Source organism: Leptidea sinapis, chromosome 42 (genome assembly GCF_905404315.1).
Source record: "Leptidea sinapis chromosome 42, ilLepSina1.1, whole genome shotgun sequence".
Classification (NCBI taxonomy): domain Eukaryota; kingdom Metazoa; phylum Arthropoda; class Insecta; order Lepidoptera; family Pieridae; genus Leptidea; species Leptidea sinapis.
In genome coordinates this window covers 7,263,931-7,286,382 of record NC_066306.1, presented here as the reverse complement: position 1 = coordinate 7,286,382, position 22,452 = coordinate 7,263,931, and the positions used below count along the sequence as shown (strand labels likewise).

Here is a 22,452-nt window from a genome sequence, read left to right as displayed (position 1 = left end):
AGTCAACTGCCAACTGTCAAGTCCAAATGCCAAATTGCATTTGCCAAATGTAAAAAACAAATTAAATGAGTTAAGAGTCCCTATTTATTTAATTGATTTTGCAGAGGGAGCCTCCCGTAGTTTTAGAATTATATATTATTTATTTGGTTAACGCCAGAATTTGCTAAATGTCTATGGAAACAAAAATAAATTATAGTGGTAAATGAAGATTCCCGCTAACACTGTTTTGATTTAAGATTTCAATCAGCTTGATTTTTTTTTATATTATAAACCAAACCTTAATATATTACACTTAATATTTACTTGAACATTGTCTATCTATATTTTTTTAAACCGAATTATAATCAGTTCAGTACTTTTGAATTGATCGCGAATAGAGAGCGGCGAGGATTTTAATTTATAACATCAAATAAAGCTTGTGCTTTGTTCATACGAATCGCGTGTATTATAATTATAAACTGGTTTACCTTTTTTAATAATTTGTCCACTATTTGACAACACCAGCAGCACGTTCAGCTGATGGTAATTGATACGTCCTGCCCATTACAATGCAGTGCCACTCAGTATTCTTGAAAAATCCAAAAATTCTGAGCGGCACTACAATTGCGCTGGTCATCTTGAAAAGTAAGATATTAAGTCTCATTTGCCCAGTAATTTCACTAGCTATGGCGCCCTTCAGACCGAACCACAGTAATGTTTACACATTAATACTTCACGGCAGCAATAGGCGCCGTTGTGGCACCCATAATCTAGCTGGCATCCTGTGCAAAGGAGCCTCCCACTGGTTGAACCTACGTGAGTAATAAAACTTGGAGAATATTTTCGCTTTATGAATTATAATCAACAAAATAGCGTCATTGTGAAAATAAGCCACGGTGAAATAAGGCAAGTCTTGAACAAAAATATTTATTGTTTCACTACAATCTCATAATTCAAGTCTAGCCGCAAGTTAGAGTTGCACTGTGTTAAATCCGGGAAAATGGCTGAGCACTCAAATAACTGCAACTCATTAACGCGATACAAATAGGTGCAATTCAGCTCGCACAGCGCTTATAACCTACATTTATACTAACATAGAAGCTGAACCCAGCAAAAGGCGGCAATTAAAAAAAAACTTCATATGGTGTTACGAACTAAAGTAGGAATAAATAATTTTGATATTTTTTTATTTTTTTTTGTTGATAATTTCTTACCGCTTAGTATGTAACGGTACTGGGTTTTTAAATTTAATTATTTTTAATTTTATACAGCCATTTATTACATAATTGTTGAACACACATTATTTAGACGTGAGTTTTTTGCAGCAAACATGTATTATTTAAAATTGTTGCTTCAACGCACAAAGGGATAATATTAGCACTCATGTGCAAGACAATCACTGCAACCATGTTTTCCAAAATACCTGATTCCATTATTGTGATTTACGTGCGTACATATTTAGATACGGGAAAAATATGAGAAATTGCGGGAAATAATCGAAGTTTCTATCATATGAGGGCGGCACTGAAAATTTTTCGGAATCAAGGAAGTGACACAACATTACTATTTAAAATGTATTTATTGCTTTTTGAAGTATTCTCCGCGTATTTGACACATTTTTCCATACGATGGAACCAATCATTGAAGCAACCATTCCATTCGGAAGATGGGGTCTCCAAAATGGCCGTTTTGTAGGCGTCCACAGCTTCTTCAGGTGATGAAAATCTCTGACCACCCAATTTATTTTTTATTTTAGGGAATGTATAGAAATCATTAGGGCTTAGGTCGGGGCTGTACGGCGGAAGGTCTAATAATTCTATGTTTTCTTGTTCTAAAAACTCTTTTTTCTGTGCGCGGTGTGAGAACTCGCATTGTCGTGATCTCTTTACGGAGTTCAGAAACGACCTGTGGCAAACAAATGCTAGCATACCATTCTGCATTAACTGTTCTTTGTCCCTCAAGAGGAATAGTCGCAACGGCCGGTGGCCGGATTTGGAGACAAACGTGGCCACCAATTTTTTTGCAACACTCCGTGAACGAACAATTTTTGTTGGCTTTAACTCATTTTCAAACACCCAAACTCGGGACTAGTTTTTTGTTAAGGGTTCGTACGCATATATCCAGGATTCGTCACCAGATACGAGGTTGTATACAGCATTTGAGGATCCTGCGTGGAATCTTTCGAGAGTTCTGACGCACCAAGTAACGCGAGCCGCTTTTTGCTCTTCACAGAGCAAATGGTATCCATCGGGAAAACAACTTTTTACACCTACTTGTTCATGCAAGATTCATCTGTTTGTATGTATTTTGTGTATAAATTCCTTAATTAGTTTAAATTTTTTAAAAAAGCATCTTAATATAACTACCATAATTATTCACTTCTATTTGTCCAAATATATATTCTCTCTATCTTTTTCTTTTATAATACTACATTACCTAAAGTTAGTTTTAAGATCGCTATTTCTGTTGTATTTGCATAGTTATTAATTTATGCTAAACATGCTGAGTACACACCCTCGTGGAGTTGCAGCCTATCTTGTATTTAGCTGATAGTTTATTTTTTTTATTATGTATTTGTTGTAATTCTGTTGTGTGTACCTATTAAATAAATAAATAAATAAATAAAAGATTATTTGTATTTGACTCATGCCAATGTCTAAAGTTGCTTGAATTTCGCGCTATGTCACATGTCGATCTTACTCAATCAGCTTACGTGACTGCAGTTTTTGGACGACCTTGACAGGGATCATCACTGAGCTTGACACGTCCACGTTGAAATTCAGCAAACCAGCGATAAATTGTGGTTTTGGATGGGGCTTCATCACCAAATGCAGAAATCATCTGGTCAACAACACTGTTTTTGTGTTTACCCACTTCGGAAGACATAGGCCATGTTCCGATATGCACTGCGACCACTGTACAGTGTGACGTCAATTTAGTATACTGTGAAGCCGTTCCTTAATAGTTAGTTATACTGGTTACTATTTAACAGAATGCAATTCAGTATACTGTCAGCCGCATTTTTTGACGCAGCATTCAAATGAGTGTATTAAAAGTTTTCTAGTTTTTTCCTTAAAAAAACTGTTGTTGGAGTACTGTCAAGTAGTTTTTTTTTAAAAAGAATATGTTTCTCATAATTTAACTTATATTAACTTTGTGTATAAGTTAATGTACAGAGGTTATGTAGGGTATAATTATGAAGTTTAAAAAAAAATATTGATTACAATGAACGAAAAAAATGACAGGTAATTTAGTAGTAATTTTTAATACAGTCTAATAATATTTTTTGCAATTCTCCCACTTTTTTTAATCCAAACTAATTACATAACTTTATAACTTTGGGATTAAACTGTAGGTATTGTTTATAAAACGTTTTTTTTATAATAGGCACTCGAGTGGTTTTGACTGATCACGTGATCAAAGTGCTGCGAGTATCTTACCTCGAAAACGGCAGTGCTCACAGTAGAATATGGCGGCGATTGATGACGTCATATATTTCCCTAGGGTACTGCGGCAGTATACTGGCAGTCCATAACGGAACGAATTTTTCTACAGTGATAGCACTGTGCTGTGCTCACAGTGCATATCGCAACACACCCATAATAAATTATTGCTCTAGAATTTTCTCGATTCAATTTCATTTTCTCAACGACTAAACAAGTTTGACAAGAGCGAGAATCTTTTTTAAAATAAATATATATTCAATTTTTAAAACCAAGGAGTTTTCAATTAAATTATGACAGGAACAGTGGAAATATTACATTCCCGATACTTTTAGTGCAGCTCAAAAAAAACAAAACAAAACATTAATGGTTAGAATAGTAATGTAGTTATATGTATATTGTGTAAAATCAATATTATTTATTACACAGTATGAAAAGCCATAAAAGGCATTTATTTTCCCAAAATTGATACCTTTAGAATTCTTTTTGATGTCATTTCTAACATACATATTAGATACTACTGCCTCTTCGAAAACAAATGGCGCTCTGAGAGAGAAGAAGAGGCGCAAGAAACTCTCCCAGCATTATTTTTTGCGCACTTTTTTTTAAATTCTACAAAATTGTACTGTCATTGCTATTGCTATAAAATAGTCATAAGCGATCACTTAGATATTCAGCTGTGGAGTATTAATAGATAATGCCTGAACAGTGGCTGGGACTTTCTTATAAAAGTGTATTCATTTACCCTTAAAGCTATTATGTATCTTATGAAGCCTACTTGAATTAGATACAAGCAATCTTTAATTTATAGTGTTATAATAATGAAAATCACTATTAAGAGCAAAAAGGTGACGATTTTTGTGAACGTATATTAAATTTTCATAAATGTACTGACAATAAACAGTCATAATATTTATTTCTTTAATTTTTTCTTCGAGAGACTGTCTATAACCAAGCTGATATATAGCACGAATAGCTATCTTTTGCAGAGCAAACACTAATATATAGTGTTGTTGTTGTTGTTGTTGTAGTATACTGCGTACCTATGAAATATATAAAAATATAAGTATATAATAATAATGAGTGATGATGATGAGAATGAGTGATGTGATACTAATGAGTGATGACAACTGGTGAACATTCAAATAATGAAAAAAATAAGTCTTTAATAGGGAAAACCTCACAATTATAATTTATCGATACTTTTTTTTACACTTATTTAGTAACCATTACCAAATACCTACCCAAGCCTAGGATACAACTATTTTTGTGTTATTCGAATGTTACAATAATTTTAACAAATTATAAATTTAATGAAGTTTTAAGAAGTTTTTTTTACGATTAAACTTATGAAACTACTGTTTTGCGAGTTGTGAGTGACTACAAGGGTTTTTTGATGTGGCTGAGTCATGGTGTCGTCCTGTGACGACAGTACGCTCACTCACATAAAAAACTCGATTTGTCAGGGATCCAGTCTCTGTGAACGGCTTGATCACTTGGCGTTGCTGAGACTTTTCCGAACAACTGCTTGACCTGATTCTTGTCGCTGAATTCCACTTTCGCACGAGTCACCACAAATTAAGATAACATTTCCACCATCAGGATGTCAGGCGTTCCCTTACAGTGCCCTTTTCAAAGAACTTTCTTCCCTGACATGGATATCTTTAAAATGAGCCTGTTCACCTTTCTAAATTCCCGGCAACGCTCCTGTGATTCCTTTGGTGTTGTAAGAGAATGTGGGCGGCGGTGATCAATTAATATCAGGTGTCCCATGCGCTAATTTATCCGTTTAAAAAAACCTGAGTAGCAACGGGTAAGTTAATTACATTTTTTAAAAATTACATTGCTTTGTATTACATTTCATGTAAGACATTAAAACACGTTATTGTTTATTCTACTTTATTTATAATTATTATCTGTTTACTATTTAAACAAAAGAAAAATAATTTAAATACTTAGTGCGTAGTGTTGGTTTTTTTACGATATTTCTAGAAACATTGTGCGCTAAGTATTTAAAGTTAAATAGCTTTTTGAAGTGGGTATTAATCGATATTATTAAGCTATTTATCGATAGATTGTGCCTTACCCTAAGCCTATTCGCGTTCTTTCGCTTTAAGATGCTCCGACGCGTTTTAAGTCACTGCGCGAAGCGAACAGGCAACATTGCTTCTGTTCTGTCCGACACACTGTCTTTGAACTTGAAGCGCGGAGTGGCAACATCGCACATTTTGATGTGTAAAGATTCATTGAACCATTGACAAAGTGACACAATTATTATACAGCACGTTGATATTGGCTCAAAATTAAAAGTCTACATTTTGACTTAATTAATGCACCGGTTTCGTTCATGTTGTGTATATCGTCAGCAAATGCTATAACAAGTATGTGGCACATTTAATTCATAAATGCAAAATACATACTGTATACCTTAAAAAATTAGCTTTTACCTAATAGATAGAATTTAAAGGACAGACTGAGTACAGGAGCCATTAACTCTTTGGGCTTTTATGTTTTCATTCATAGTTTTCAATGTTATACAACCATGTAAATTGACCAAAGTAGTCAGCAACTCAGTAGCCCTATTCTCGTACCAAAAGTCAAAACGAAATTCCCTATGCTCTGTAATTGAAAAACTACCATAGCTTAAATATAGCAATTTATTTACATTAATTCACGGAAGTAGGAAATTTACTGGCTTGCTAAGAGCCTATAAATGAAATATTTCACATGCACTTTCAAGTGTAAAAAGTTTTAGTAGTTCATTGTCCTTGCTCCGGCTACCCTCCATTGTTGTTCTATGGCTTTTTTGACTTTGACTCATTGATTTTGACAATTCGACAGCAGACAGACGACAGTATTAGACATTAGTATTCACAGACAGCAGTACATATTCCCTATATATTATTATACTCTTTGCAGCAGTAACAAATAGTATTCTTTCATCACATTATTTTAAAATTTAAATTCCAGCACTGAAATTTTTGTTTGTGGCGATTAAATATTATATGATTATTTTTTTAAACAATGAATAAGATAAGCTATTTAATCAAGTCAATATCTAGAATATATCCAAATTGTAATAATATAGGATATATTCCAAGTAGATCTATTCAACTAACGAAAGGTAGGACAATGAGCTAGTAGAATAGTTGAAGAGACAAGTTGGAAGGAAAAATATAATTTACTCTACTTAATTGCATAATTTTCAGTTCAGAATCTATATACTCCATCTGCAATAGGCATTGATGGTTATTTGCATACCCGCAGAAGAATAAAAGAGCAGTTTGCAAATTTTTCTGATAAATTTAGAAGTAAAATGGAAGATTTTGTTAAGGACCCTAAACAGATGATATTTACTGAAGACCTTAAAAATATGGTTCATATGGCAGAGCCAACGGATATACAACTGGTGCTTGATATGGTAAAAAAGTGAGTAGCTAAATTTAAATTTTATACAAATAATTTTATAGAATGAATGTTCATAAATTCATTTATTATATTGTAATTTCATTAGGGGATTCCAACTTATAATAATTATCATATATCTACTAGTGTGCAAATAAGTGTATGTGAATGTGATACTAAGTCAACCTATTTTAAAAAAATCTTTCTAACCTCAAATCAGACAAAAAGTGAAAACAAGTGATAGTAACACAGGTGGCATATGGGGGGATGATTAAGAGTTATTTTATTATAACCTAGAAATGTGCTTGTGGTAGTGTACCCTTATAACTGAATGTATGTATGTACAATTTACAAATGTAGAACCTATAATGCAGAGTTAGAATTTGGTCAGTGCCTAACTATACCTGTGGATTGTATCAATTACCATCAGCGGAATGTCCTGCTCGTCTCATCCCTTATTTTCATAAAATAGAAATAAAACTCATATGGGTATGGTGCCCCTTCATCAATGCCTTCCACATAACACTCCAAAGTGAGGCTTTTTTTCTGTCGTTTGAGCTAAAAGTTAGGTAACAATCATTTGTAACCTACCTTAGTTAAATTCTTCTGTAATTATCTTATCTGAATGATTTATTTTTATGTTTCTATATCTCTTGCCCTATGAATATCTGTATATTTATAAATTAAATCATTTCATATGTTAACAATATGGGAATGGATAGAAGGGAGATACACTAGGTGCAACTGAACATTTTGTGTTCACTTTTTATCTGATTTCAGTTAAAAAATGTTCACAATTTTTTTATAAATTTGTATTACCTTTTAAAATGGTAGTAAAAGGATTCAGAAGTCATTACTATTGGACGCCCAAATAGATTTTTACCAATTTTTTTTTATTACAAATATTGTTTTTAGTATGATGTGAAAATATATATTAACTAAATTTATATATACCTATTGAATATTAATTTTGTTTTATCATATAAATAATCTCTATTATAGGTTTAATACACAAAAGACTGAGTTTCGATTTGGTTCATTTGTATTTGGTCCTGTTGTTATGCGAATGTTTTATTTCCTGGAGGCACCAAATGAAGCATTGCAGGTAAAGCCTTTTTGTTACATTTTCTCCGTATTTTATTATTTTCTGATGTTATGTTAGAGTCACACTCAAAAAAAAAAAAAAAAAACACTTTTAAAATATCAAATTATTAAAGTGCTAAAGTGTATTCTGTAGAATATCAAAAAATATTTTGCTAATAATATTATTCACAATAGTTTTCTTTATATATTTAGTTTTCACCATTGCAGAATGCCTTAAATTTATTTATTTATATTTACAACACTCACATCTTGCACAAATCTATCACAGGGCTTCTCTTAAGCTTATTTTTATATGTGGGTAACACTGAAAATGTTTAGAACTGGCCAGTTAGAAACATTTCTAATTAAAACTTTTTTGAATTTCAATTTTAGAACTGTTTGGTAACCTAATGCATTTTGCATTTGCAATTGCATTCATTTGTCTTTTGTTTTTGTGAATTGGCGGCAAATCTAAAACTCTATTACATGTGAAAATGAAATTAACAAAAGAAAATTTTCGGTCAATAATTTATTATGACTTTCATTGTGGGCTTACTCAACAACAAAGCTATGATAGGATGCAATTAGCATTTCTTAATGAAGACCCATCTCATGCCACTATTTACAATTGGTTTATCGAGTTTAAACGTGATTGTAGCAAGATTGCTACAATCACTCGATTCACTGAGATCAGTGATTAATAGCGACTACTGAAGTTAACATCAGTGCTGTGCTATGCATGATACAGGAAGATAAGAGTGTCCTATCAGCAGATACGGGCAAGCCTAGGCATTGGTATAAGTCAAGTTCAAAAAATATTGCACAAACATTTAGGCATCTCAAGAAGCTTTGTAGCAGATGGATTCCCCATACTTTAACCGACGACCAGAAACACCTTCGCATGGACTGGTTTCGCCAAATGTTAGATAAGTTCTATGGCGGTGACTCAAATGCTGTATTTGACATTGTCATAGGTGATGAAAGCTGTATATATTGCTATGAACCCGAAACCAAAAGACAATCAGCTCAGTGGGTGTTTCCTTTCGATCAGACAACTAAGGTAAAGAGTGGAAGAAGTCAAGGAAAAAAGATAATTGCCTCATTCTTTGGTTGGAAAGGTCATTTCGCGACAGTTGTGCTAGAAGATGAAAGGACAGTAACTGCACACTAGTATGCCTGTTGTCTTGGAAAAAATTCGACAGCAGTTACCAGTAACGGTATTCGTTTTACGAGCCCTGAAGTTGCAGTGAAAGCGTACGAAGATGCCATAAAGAGACCCCTAAGGAAGAATGGGCCCACTGCTTTTCTCAGTGGTTCCATCAAATGCGACAATGTGTAGATAGGAACGGAGATTACTTCGAAAAACAATAAAAGTATTGGCAACTTTCTACATTAAGCCGTTTTTAATTTTCTAAACATTTTCAGTGTTGCCTAGTTATAACCCCTGCTGTGACAAGTAGGGGATAGTTTCTCTTCTGATTTTAAAAGTGATATGGGTGGGGACTTGCTTTTATTTAACATTGTTTGAACCACATTTCTATTTAGTTCAAATGGTTTTGGATGCATTTTCTGGATTGCATGGTACTCTGTTGCAAGATAGATTAGAGTGGTGGGACTAGAGGCCTCGCTTAAATAATCTGACCTCTTTCCTAACATCCACTAGATGTTGAGCTTCAGGATAAAGTTTAAGTATTATTTCTTTGACCATTCTAGTTGCATTATCACTATTCTTCGAAATGGAAATGATAATTGAATAATGATTATGCCGACACTCAAATTATTAAAAATGTATTTTCTTGCAGTGTTTTAAAGATCCTGACAACAAGGGTTTCTTTGATCAGTTGGTGAGCTACCAAATACTGCTAGATCTACTTTACAACCAGGAGAGATATGATGACATGTATGAAATATTTGAAGTGGTCAAAGAGCGCCAAATTAATATGACAAAGTATCCAAAGTACCCAGTTATATTGATCCTGGCAGCATGTTACAAACAGGTATTATAATTTCATTATTATTAATATTAAAACACATCTATAGATGTTAAAAATGTTTGACGAAATATAAATGTGACAATGAAGATAGTAGTAAAAGTCACTACATGACTACATCATCTCAGACTTATAATTCGTTATAACCCAATATAAGATATACCAGATACCAGTGGGAGGCTCCTTTGCACAGGATGCCGGCTAGATTATGGGTACCACAACGGCGCCTATTTCTGCCGTGAAGCAGTAATGTGTAAGCATTACTGTGTTTCGGTCTGAAGGGCGCCGTGTTTTCATATTTCACTAAATTACTGGGCAAATGAGACTTAACATCTTGTCTCAAGGTGACAAGCGCAGTTGTAGTGCCGCTCAGAATTTTTGGGGTTTCAAGAATCCTGAGCGGCACTGCATTGTAATGGACAGGGCGTATCAATAACCATCAGCTGAACGTCCTGCTCGTCTTGTCCCTTATTTTCATAAAAAAAAAAAGAAATATTAATCTCATTTTATCAGCTTGCCGATGGTAGTCTTAAAAATCGTGAAAGAGGGGCGCTCCTCCCTTCAGTCACATGCATAGCCAGAACTTCCACTTGATCATGACCAAGACTTACATACAAATACAGCGCTTCCACTTAATACTTAAGACTGTGTAATATCTGCTCCATTATCAGACACAGAATCTCTTTGATCTGGAACAACAGCCTTGAGCTCCACTTGGTACACTGGTCAGTAAAAAAACCCGTGTAGCAACGATTTATGTCTTGTTTTATAATTATATATACATGGACTTATCATACTATGCCTGTGCTTTCCCGGGATGCGAAGAGAATAGGGGGGTCCTAGGTCCAATGGGCCAATAATCTCGATATGGGCGAGTCACATTGCCGTCCTATGGCGACAGTATGAACAGGCCAGACTGGTCCGGATTGAGTACCACGCTCGCATAGAAACCCAGCGTAAATCAGCGGTTATTGTCGAGGATCGGCTCACGATTCCACCACAATATGACAGCGGTCCTTAATGAGATTTTACCCCAGGAGGGTACCGATTCTGCCAGGGTCGGGGAATCCCTCCCCGAGCATTCTCAGCATGAGGGTAGAACACGAAAAAAGGCGCATATGACGTCGAGTTGCGGAAACCCGTGGAAACCAGAATTGTTACAAATTTGTTTATACAAGACAAGTGCTGACCAGGCAATACACCGCGCCCGCTCATTGAATTATCATATTGTAATGAAATCTCATTGACTGAATTAGTTGTATGTCGAGTTTTTATGGGTATTTGTACCAACATATCATATAGGTACTAAATCCTTCTCTGAAACACGCTGCATCTAATGGTAAGTATTATCGATCGGTTCAGTAGTTTTCCCAGTATAAGAACCGGCCATACATTTATTAGTACTATATAGATTGTTGATATACTCGTAGATTCTGACGTCACAGAAATACCCGCGCAAAATGGCGCGTTTGAATAGCCGAAATATATTGAAAAGAATATTTATTTTTGAATTCAATAAGAATGTTTTTATCAATAATTTTATGTGTTTGATAACTTTTAGAATGTAAATAATAAAATTCAAGTATTTTTTGAAATCATGCATATACCCAATTGTAGTGCCACTCAGAATTTTTGGGTTTCTCAAGAATCCTGAGCGGGCATGTCATATCAATTACCATCAGCTGAACGTCCTGCTCGTCTGGTCCCTTATTTCTATAAAAAAAATATTTCACGTCTTTTTCTCTAAATTAGACTCATGCCAAGGGTCGGCAGTTTTATAATATACTAGCTGACCCGGCAAACGTTGTTTTGCCACATAAAGTATAATTCACGCGATAGTTTTATAAGTAATAAAATATTGCCTATATTATAGCCTGTACATCATTTTGCTCTATTGTCAATAGTTTTTGCAGCGCACGCAAAAATAGGTTTTCGATTTTACACCTTGTGTTACAAAATAGCAATTTTATTACGGATCCCTAATTTTGAAAAAAAAAACATAGCCTATAGCCTTCCTCGATAAATGGACTACCCAACACTGAAAGAATCATTCAAATCGGACCAGTAGTACCAGAGATTAGCGCGTTCAAACAAACACTGCAGCTTTATAATATTATATATAGTACCTATAGATTTTGTTTTAGCTAATGCTTTAAAGTTTTCAGAACACCTCAAGTAGCTACGAGTACGCAAAAAAATTGTGGACGGAAATGGCTGACGCGGGCTCATCACCCTTGAGGAGAGCGTGTACTTTCATGGCTGGTAATCTATTTGTGTTTAATTTAATTGTGTCTTTTGTAACATTTAAATCCAAGAATGATTCATTCACATAGCTCGAAAAATGACGATGGTGATTGAGGAACAGACATAAACTTATGATGCCTACTACTCGGTTAAGTCGAGTTAGTAAGTCTTTTGTGGGGCGATGTATATGCTTTTACAACAAGATCCCAGAAAATGTTCAAAACAAAAGTATAACGTTATTTAAAAGAATTGTTAAAAAACGTTTGTGTGGTAAAGGTTACTATAACATAAATAACTTTCTTAATGATACCACAGATTGGGAAAGGAGTGACCGCCCGCAGGCTATTAAATAATAAGTTTAATTGTACAATATTACTTTGTAAACATGAAAAAAAAAAGCCCGCTGATTTTGTTGCGCCTATTCTTCTCAGGTCTGAGGCATTCATTTTGGAATGGGTGGTAGTTTTTTGACTTTCAATAAGTGATGTCACATCCTATTTTGAATAAAAATATTTGAATTTGAATTTGTCAAAGATAAATAGTATATTAGCACCTAGGGAGAAAAGTACGTTATTCTCACCTACGGAATATTGACGCTCTGAATCGCGGTTGAGAAGTTCGCGGTTTAGTTTTATTTGAATAACCAAAAGCTCCTTGCGCCGCTTCTTGCGCCGCTTCTTATCTCTCAGAGCGCCATTTGTTTCCGAAGCGGTAGTAGTATCTAGTATATTAGAAATGACATCAAAAAGAATTCTAAAGGAATCAATTTTGAGAAAATAAATGCCTTTTATACCTTTTTACCTGTATATCTATAAAATTTTCGGCTTTCGAGCATTCAACCGGTCCTTCCACCTGTTATCATTACTAGTTATACGTAATCAATATGGTATTAAACTTGTTTAATTCCTTACAGGGTTGGCTTTAAAGCAAGGTGATCCGAAGGTGGCGTTAGAGACGGTAGCATTACATTCACCACATTACATCACCATCAGGAATATACGAGTGAGTATCATTTGGCGAATTTGTAGATGGAATCAAATCAAATCAAAAGGTTTTGATTTGTATTCATAAACAAATGAATACAAATCAAAACCTTTTTGTTCATCGTTTTTAATAATAATTTTCAAAATTATACTTATTACCATTTACCACCACTTACGAGAAGGTTATCACCGGTCACGGTTCAACTCTCAGATTGTGGATCCATCTACAGAATCTACTTTACAGTTGTAGATGGAGCCGATGTAGTAAGAATAGAACAAGACATATCAAGATTTACCACGTAGAGACACTCGAACGGTTGGCTCAGTTGGTAAGAGCGCTCGGACGAAACCCGAAGTCGCGGTTTCGAGCCCCGGATAGTTTCAAAATTTTGGTTACAAATTTAATTTGTATAATTTATCCCAGAAGTCAGCGATATCACTTAAAAAAGATAAATTGCTTAGAAGTTTAAGCTGTAATGTATGCTGAGATGGTTTGGACATGTCGAGAGAATGAATGAAGAACGATTGACGAAGAAAGTGTATAAGGCCAGTGTGAATGAAAGTATTGGAAGGGGTAGACCTGGGTGGACGTTTCAAGATCAAATCAGGGACGTCTTGAAAAAAGGCCAGGTCAAGAGTACCCTAAACCAAAGAGCATGTATGAAAGGAATAACGAAAGTGGACGAAGCGAAACAAGTATGTAAGGATTGTAGCAAGTGGAAAGAAGTTGTTTCTGCCTACCCCTACGGGAAAGAGGCGTGATTATATGTATGTATGTATCTATAAGCTGTAATATGAATATGTGACAGGAAACTCATTGCCATTATAGATCATAACATGCCAAGGTTTGATCCTTTATTTATAATAGAGGAAACATGCGGAATTCGCTCACATGTGGGAATATCGGTTAGAAATCCACTGCCAGCCTTTGAGATTAAAGGGTTCGGTAATACAACAGCCTGTTAATATGTCTGCGCTACAAGAAATTTATTGAGAAACGAGAGGTTGTGTCATGGCAGATGTATTGAAATGTCAGCTTTTTTCTGAGAGCAGTGAATATTAATTATTGTGTTATATTTTGAGTTGAGTTTATTAATATAATTCTGCATAAATTAATTATTGTATCAACTACTTGAATGTTTAAATTCAAATTCAAATATTTTTATTCAAAATCACTTATTGAACGTCAAAAACTACCACCTATTCTAAAGAGACTGCCTCAGATCTGAGAAGAATGGGCGCAAGAAACTCAGCGGGCTTTTTTTTAAATATAAAAATATTGATTTTAATGTGATATCGTACAATAAACATTTATAATTAAATAGCCTGAGGGTGTTCGCTTTATTCCCAGTCCGTGATGTCATTAAGAAAATCGTTTATGCTATAATAACCTTTCCCACACAAACGTTTTTTAACAATTCTTTTAAATTTCGTAACACATTTGTTTTGTACATTTTCTGGGATATTGAATTTCACTCTTTTCCTATTTTCAGGCAATAGCTCTGGCACAAATAGGCAGGGTGGAAGAGACTCTGCCAATTCTGAAGAATGTCATAGATATTGATGTCCCAAATAATAATGAGAGACACACATTCTTCTCAGAAACGGTATGTAATTAATTAAATTAAATTTATATAAATGGTTAGTGACCCTGACTACTAAGCTAGAGGTCCCTGTTCGAATCCCGGTAGGTGCAACCATTTATATGATGAATATGGATGTTTGTTTCCGAGTCATTGATATTTATATATATTTATGTATATTTAAGTAAGTATATTTTATTAAATATATCGATGTCTTGTATCCATAGTATACTATGCCTAGTTTGGGGCAAGATAATTTGTGTAAAAGTGTAAAAAATATTATTATTATATATCAGATGAGACAATCCACTACTTGGTTCTAATTATAATTATTTTTGTATTTAACAGATAGACACCTTACGGAGTGCAGTGGTAGAGTTAAATAATAAGGACATCGAGAAGGAATTCGAAACTATTGTGAAAGCGTTGAAGGAACGAACCCTCATCGACGATCAGGTAATGTTCCATACTGTGACTTAGACTTACTTATTGTTGTACAGTTACGGCCGTTCCCAATATTCAGTCTATCTCCAGTTGTGGCCTACTTGAGATAAAAATTGTAACTGTCGTTAACTTTTCTGTCCTAATAAACTTATCGACGGTAACTCACCTTATCCGTACACGCTGTCTGTCAATGGGAGGACGTATAGATTACCAGCGATAGAAGTTTGTATGGAAATTGCAATTCACGCGTCCCAATATAAGGCGATAAGATGACTTATCGGGTATATTGGGACAGTTTCAGATTATTGACGGCTAATTACTGACAGTAAAAGGTTTTATGGAGGACAAACGAGCGTACGGGTCACTTGGTGTTAAGTGATCACCGCCGCCCACATTCTCTTGCAACACCAGAGGAATCACAAGAGCGTTGCCGGCCTTTAAGGAAGGTGTACGCACTTTTTTTTAAGGTACCCATGTTGTTTAGTCCCGGAAACACCGCACAAGGAAGCTCATTCCACAGCTTTGTAGTACGAGGAAGAAAGCTCCTTGAAACCCGCACTGTGGAGGACCGCCACACATCCAGATGGTGGGGATGATATCCTAACTTGTGGCGTGTCGTGCGAAGGTGGAATTCGGCGGCAGGAATCAGGTTAAACAGCTCTTCGGAACACTCCCCGTGATAAATGCGGTAAAAGACACACAATGCGACGTCTCTACGCAACGCCAAGTGATCCAGCCGTTCACAGAGCACTGGGTCCTCGACATTTCGAGCTGCTCTGCGTTGCACGCGGTCAAATGGATCGAGCAGATACTGGGGTGCGCCAGACCAGAGATGACAGCAATACTCCATGTGTGGCCGGACCTGCGCTTTGTAGAGCGTTAGAATGTGAGCCGGCTTGAAGTATTGCCGTGCTCTATTTATGACGCCCAGCTTCTTCGAAGCCAATTTGACTTTGCACTCCAGATGGCCACGGAATTGGCAATCGCTCGAGATTTCGAGACCCAGTATTCCGATACTAGGCGAGGCTTTAAGGGAAAGTGTTGTCGAAGAGCGGTGATACGGCAAATGGGGTTTTTTTAAGTGGTAAACGCTCAAACTTGAGTCTTCGGGGGGTAAATCGTCTGACAAAAGACTTCCTACCTCGACTTAACCGAGTAGTAGGCATAGCAAGTTTATGTTTGTTTCTCTTGTTAATATCATGATTATCACAGTTTCCAGCAAATACGCTATTGTGCCTATGAACATACATAACGTTATCAATAATATATTGATATTAAGAAACTTGTTTAGAATAATTTAATAATGAAAGAAAAAAGGATTGTGTGGTTTTATGAATTTTTTTTCACATTATAGGCATTTAACTAAAATTTTTTTGGTATAATATTTACATTAAACACTGGAAAAAACATACAAAACAGCGTGGAGCACTGGCACAAATGAGTAATAGTCTATACACTACACGGCCAGCTGCTGCGAACTATAGGCGCCGCCTGACCGTCACGCGACATGCAACACACATACGATGTAATAAAAGTTTCAGTTTAAAAATACTTTATTCCTTTTCAGACTATAGATAAACTGATAACGAGTGATATAACAATGAATGTGAACAAACAACAAAACAGATTGCCCCGGATGCCGTACAAACAGAGGCCATTCAGGAAAACCATGTCTTGATTGTAATAAGTGCTCGAAATAAGTTGTAGTGTAAATAAAACATGCGAATGATTGAATGTATGTTAAAGATTGTGTATTAAATTGGTTCGTGATGTTTTTTTTTTGTGTTTTTTTATTCCGTAACTCTAAATTTCCATATAGCATCTATTAAAAGGCATTAAAGGCGTTTATTTTCTCAAAATTGCTTCTTTTAGAATTCTTTTTGATGTCATTTCTAATATACTAGATGCTACTGCCGCTTCGGAAACAAATGGCGCTCTGAGAGAGAAGAAGTGGCGCAAGCAGTTGTCCTAGCATTCTTTTTTTGCGCTCTTTTTAATGAAATATACAATATTGTACTGTCATTGCTATTGCTATAAAAATAATAATAATTTAGTCCCAGGCTGTCCGATCACTTAGATATTCAGCTGTGGAGTAATAGGACTTACGACAGAGCCATTTTTAAATAAAACATTTATGTTTATTTATAGATAATGCCTGAACAGTGGCTGGGACTTTATTATAAAAGTATATACATTTACCCTTAAAGCTATTATGTCTCTTATGAAGCCCACTAGAATCAGTTTCAAGCAATCCCTTATTTCTAGTGTTATAATAATAAAAGTCACTATTAAGAGCAAAAAGGTGACAATTTTTTTGAACGTATTCATAAATGTACTGACAATGAGCAGTCATAATATTTATTTCTTTAAATTTTTTTTGAGAGACTGTATTTAACCAAGCTGATATATAGCACGAACAGCTCTCTTTTGCAGAGCAAACAGTATATCAATGTTAGCAGCATGACCCCACAATAAAATACCGTACGTCATGATGCTGTGAAAATAACTGAAGTACCCAGTACAGTACTCTGGCCATTCCGTCCGAAATCTAAAATTATAAATGCGAATTTTGTTACGCTATCACTACTTAATTTCCATGTTTTACACTAACCACGAAGAGTTAATGGTAAAGTTCTTTGTCGCTGTCCGCGACCACTTAATTTTTCTATTTGGACGTAATTCCAGAAAAACGTTCCAAACCACAATCATATCGAAATTGAGTTATGAATACAACACTGGTCACGTGATTCATATTAACGGACTGACAAAAAATGGCAGCCCTACTGTCACTCTTTAAATGACATCATGACTTAGTAGACCAACCCACATGTATGGAATACACTTATATTTATTAAACTTTAAACACGAATCCCTTAAAATGTGATGTTTGTGGCTTGGAACGTTTTTCAGGAACTACGTCCATTTTTCACAAGGAATCGTCACTTGTTTATAACCTTAGTGTGCGTGACAAGCTACGTCTTACACTCGCGATTTGTGTGTCACTTTGTGTTAGTGTTCGTCCATTGCTCAAGATAGAGGTGAACTGTCAACCTCAATTTTTTCGACGTTTTCACAGCTGTCACAGTCTATCTATACGTATAACGGCCGTTCCCAATATACTATCTACAGATAGAGATAAATTACTACCTTCTAATGTCAGTAATTAGCTGTCAATAATCTGAAGCTATCCTAATATACCCGATAAGTTATCCTTATCGCCTTATATTGGGACTAGTGAATTGCAATTTCCATACAAACTTTAAATCGCTGGTAAGCTATACGTTGTCCCATTGACAGACAGAGTGCACGGATAAGGTGAATTACCGTCGATAAGTTTAATGGGACAGAAAAGTCAACGATAGTTACGATTTTTATCTCAAGTTAGAGATAGACTGAATATTGTGAACGGCCGTAAATGATCTAAGCTTTTTTGGTAGAGGAGTTATTAATATAAGTACAACTTTCGCTACCGAATGTTATATTAGAAAATAATAGTTAAAAAAAAACTAAAAAGCACGCTTTATATAAAATTCAACTAAAAAATAGAAAATAAATTTAAATTGAAAATAGTGTAAAAAAAATATATCTTATTGTAAAAAAAAAGTGTGGGGTGTAGAAGAATTATTATTTTAATAATATCTTAAAAAGTACCCCATATGCTTTTAAGTTTTTTTTAACAATTATTTATTTTTCATTTTTTAGTTAAATTTTCTATAAAAGCGTATTTTTAAAACTATTAAGTACTTTAACATCAATTCCTGCCTTATCGACTATAGATGAAAATTATATAAATTAACAAAATCATATTTTGCAAATTGATAAATTTAATAATTTTATCAAATTAGTGTAATGTCATCGGTCCTCGATAAATCTACAAAGTTTGAACGAAATCTAGCCGTTTAAAGTGGGTCAAAATGGCGCCCAAAGAAGTCGGTTACAAACATACAGGTGAAGCTAATATAAAGCGTATAAAAAGAACATTCACCGCGCATGTGTATAAAATTATATAACAAATTGCATGAGGACTTGAAAATACTGTCAAATAAAATACCAAAGACTCTAAATGGCTGCTTCAACATTTTTCAAAGTATTAATGAATATCTAAATAAGTGTTAAGTTTTTGCATGCTTTTAATTTAAGCTGGATAGAGGACACATTGTAATATTTAAGATCTGGACATACCCTATTCCAAAGCAAAATAAATAATTTCAGTTCATTTCAAATAATTTCATTTCATTTAATTAGTTTAATTTTAGATCAAGAAATTAAAATGAAATAAAGACGACTACATATCAATTATTGAGAGTTTTGTTGATAGAAATAGCCAATGTAGATAATAATATAATATACAAGTTTGCAATATGCATGCAGACTATTTTGATCGTCCCACTTGAACACCATTTTACCGCGACATTCGTCCCCACTTTTGTCTATCACAATGGATTCGAGGCAAAATAGCGGAATCTGAGTGAATATTTTCTTCGTGTTCAGATTGTTCATTTTTAGAAACTAATTTTTCAAGTAGGTACCTATTTTTATAATATCCCTACTGTTGACGCTGTTAGGGATCTGCCTGTCTTTGACTTCAATGAATAATTTATTTGAACTGTACAAATATTTATTTTATAAAAGTTAGAAAAATGCTTGATAATTTATTTCTAGGTATTTAATCTGTGTTTGTGCTTTGATTTCTTGAAGAGAGTGAGCCCGCTACAAAAATAAAAATCAAATCAATCCAAATTTATATATAATTATATATACAAAATTAGTTATAATCTACTTATTAAAGTAATTTACAATTAAGCCTTATATATGCAGGTATCAGAAAACTTATTTCTACAACCCTATCTACGTGTTGAGGGATAAAACTTTATTATGCTTAAAAAACTAATACATATGGTTTGTGGGGGAAAATCCAGGAAACTGGGAAAACCTGGCTATTTGCTATCACTTCCTAACTTAAGACTAATGACTAGAACTTAAAAGTAACTTAAAACTAAGGTAAATAAATACATAGATATGTATACATAGTCTATATATAATAATATATAAATATAAGATGGGTTTCGGGTTTGGTCAAGGAGGGAGAGGAGTGAGCCCGCTCCCCGCCTGCAGTGTGGTTTTATTGTAGTTTCTTGAATCGTACTCGTAGTAGTCGTACTGTTCTCGTAGTTACCACCTCATTGTCTAGATGGCGTGCATACAGGTTTCATAGGAAATATCTAGCATTTGATCCACCAGTAAATTACTATAATTGTTTCATTCTACTTTATTAAGTTGAGCAACAATGGTTGAAATGTATCTAAACGGCAGTTTCTCTCTCATAAGTTTGATGGAGAACTGGCGGATGAAATGGATCAATATGACATAAAATAACCTTACATATTACTAACAGGTACGTTGCTCAATACAAGATCTAGGATTCTTGACTTATTATAGACAGTATCAGATCGATAAGACATGGTTACTTTAAAAAAAGCTAGTAGGTACATTTATTCTCTGACAAAGGTACATACCAGCTCTCCTATGTCCAGACAAATCTGAGTATAATGCGCCTGGACAACTCATTCTGACGTATGCATATACTAAAGTAGCTTGCACCAATGGGAGGCTCCTTTGCACAGGATGCCAGCTAGATTATGGGTACCACCACAACGGCACCTATTTCTGCTGTGAAACAGTAATTTGTAAGCAATACTGTGTTTCGATTAATATGTTTCGGTCTGAAGGTCGCCGTATCTAGTGAAATTACAAGTTATCATTTACAAAAATATTGAATTACGCTTCATTTTTTGTAATTAATTATTAATAATAAAATACTTGCGGAATTATCACTATTAAAGATATTAATGTTGATATTTTACTAATACAGTAATTGATTTAGGATCAAGTTAAAGGAACATAAATCAAGATTACACATAAATAAACATAACCATATGTTACTTTAAGAAATATAAATATATTTATTTACCACAGGGGGTGACGATAACATAACTTAAGGCGACACTAAATGCCAGTGACCTTGAGCGATATGAGTTCACGGCTGCTGGCCCGCCATCTATGTAACAAAGTCAATATTTTCAAAATTCTTGCGTGGAAAACAGTTTATATGCTTACAATCCTCGTTATTCACTACTAATCTGAATAAATGAACCTACACAAAAAGTACAAGCTATAAGAATAACTTTTCTGAGAGAAGTACCAAAAAAATGCGTCACACCATGCCATAAAATTTGTTTAATTTCAAAGAAATGTGGTAGTTCAAAAAGGCTCGGCAGTGTTAGCTATAACCAACAGCAAGCATTAGCAACCTACAAATAAGACATAAGGATATGTCTAACAGGATTAATTAGTGTTCATAGCTCGAAATGCTATACTTTCACCACAAAACTTGTCTAAAAACACCATGTTTGCGTGTTTTCTGCTTACTCTTCGCCTTAATGCAACAACACTTGGTAAACGTCATGAAGCTACATCTGTTCGTAAAGGGGCTTTAACATGGGGAAAAGAATCGATAAGGAACACCCAGTCAATTTTTTATATAATATAAAAATTTAGTCATGTAAAGAAACCCGACCTCTCTCAATTTCAGAAAACCAGCGCCTCACGGTGCTCAAGCAAGGTGCTTCTCTCCCAAAAGCATTTTGAAGACGACCGGCACAGTCTTGCTGACAGAGAGAACTTTTAAAATCATATAAAATCATCGTTTTAAAATCTTATCGACTTAATTCCATTCGTTGGGTACATAGAACTTTGATGTGTGATAAAAAAACAATTGACAAATGATATCCCGCCATTTGTTTCTTCTATTACTGAGAAGGTTGCAACGTTTCAAAAAATATAATATTCGAAATTCAAATAGTTCCGATTAGCTAGAAGTGCAAAACTTTTAGTGTGCCCCATGTAATATGGAGTTCGGATGACTTGCGTCCGATTTCATCATAAGATCGGTTCCATGGGTGGCACCTTTTCTTATCGGCATTTCTGAAATATTACAATATATATACTATATGCTATGGCATAATATGATATATTATTATGCTATATAACTATATTATTTTACTTTTTTTTACACTGTCTATATGCATGCATAATGCCCAGTCGTTTTGACACAATATGACACATATAAGAGGGCAGGCAATGTGAAAATAACTATTTAAAAAATTAAATAAATCCTCAGGTTTGTGATAACAACCAGTACTACGAATAAATCCCAAGCACAAAGACTGACAACTGCCTATTTTTGACGAACTATAGCAAAGAATATATTGTAATAGTACAAGTACAGAAGTCTCAC

At 34.6% G+C, this 22,452-nt stretch overlaps 1 protein-coding gene across 1 annotated transcript; it reads left to right on the top strand.

Moving 5' to 3' along the window:
* The first annotated feature begins 6,330 nt into the window (after positions 1–6,330).
* On the top strand, positions 6,331–16,932 carry LOC126976815 (pentatricopeptide repeat-containing protein 2, mitochondrial-like). Its single transcript, XM_050825428.1, has 9 exons — positions 6,331–6,546; positions 6,632–6,851; positions 7,830–7,932; positions 9,713–9,907; positions 12,067–12,163; positions 13,059–13,147; positions 14,622–14,735; positions 15,060–15,167; positions 16,723–16,932. The coding sequence occupies exons 1-9, from the start codon at positions 6,447–6,449 to the stop codon at positions 16,831–16,833; spliced, it is 1,137 nt and encodes a 378-aa protein (XP_050681385.1). The 5' UTR covers positions 6,331–6,446; the 3' UTR covers positions 16,834–16,932.
* Positions 16,933–22,452: the final 5,520 nt, after the last annotated feature.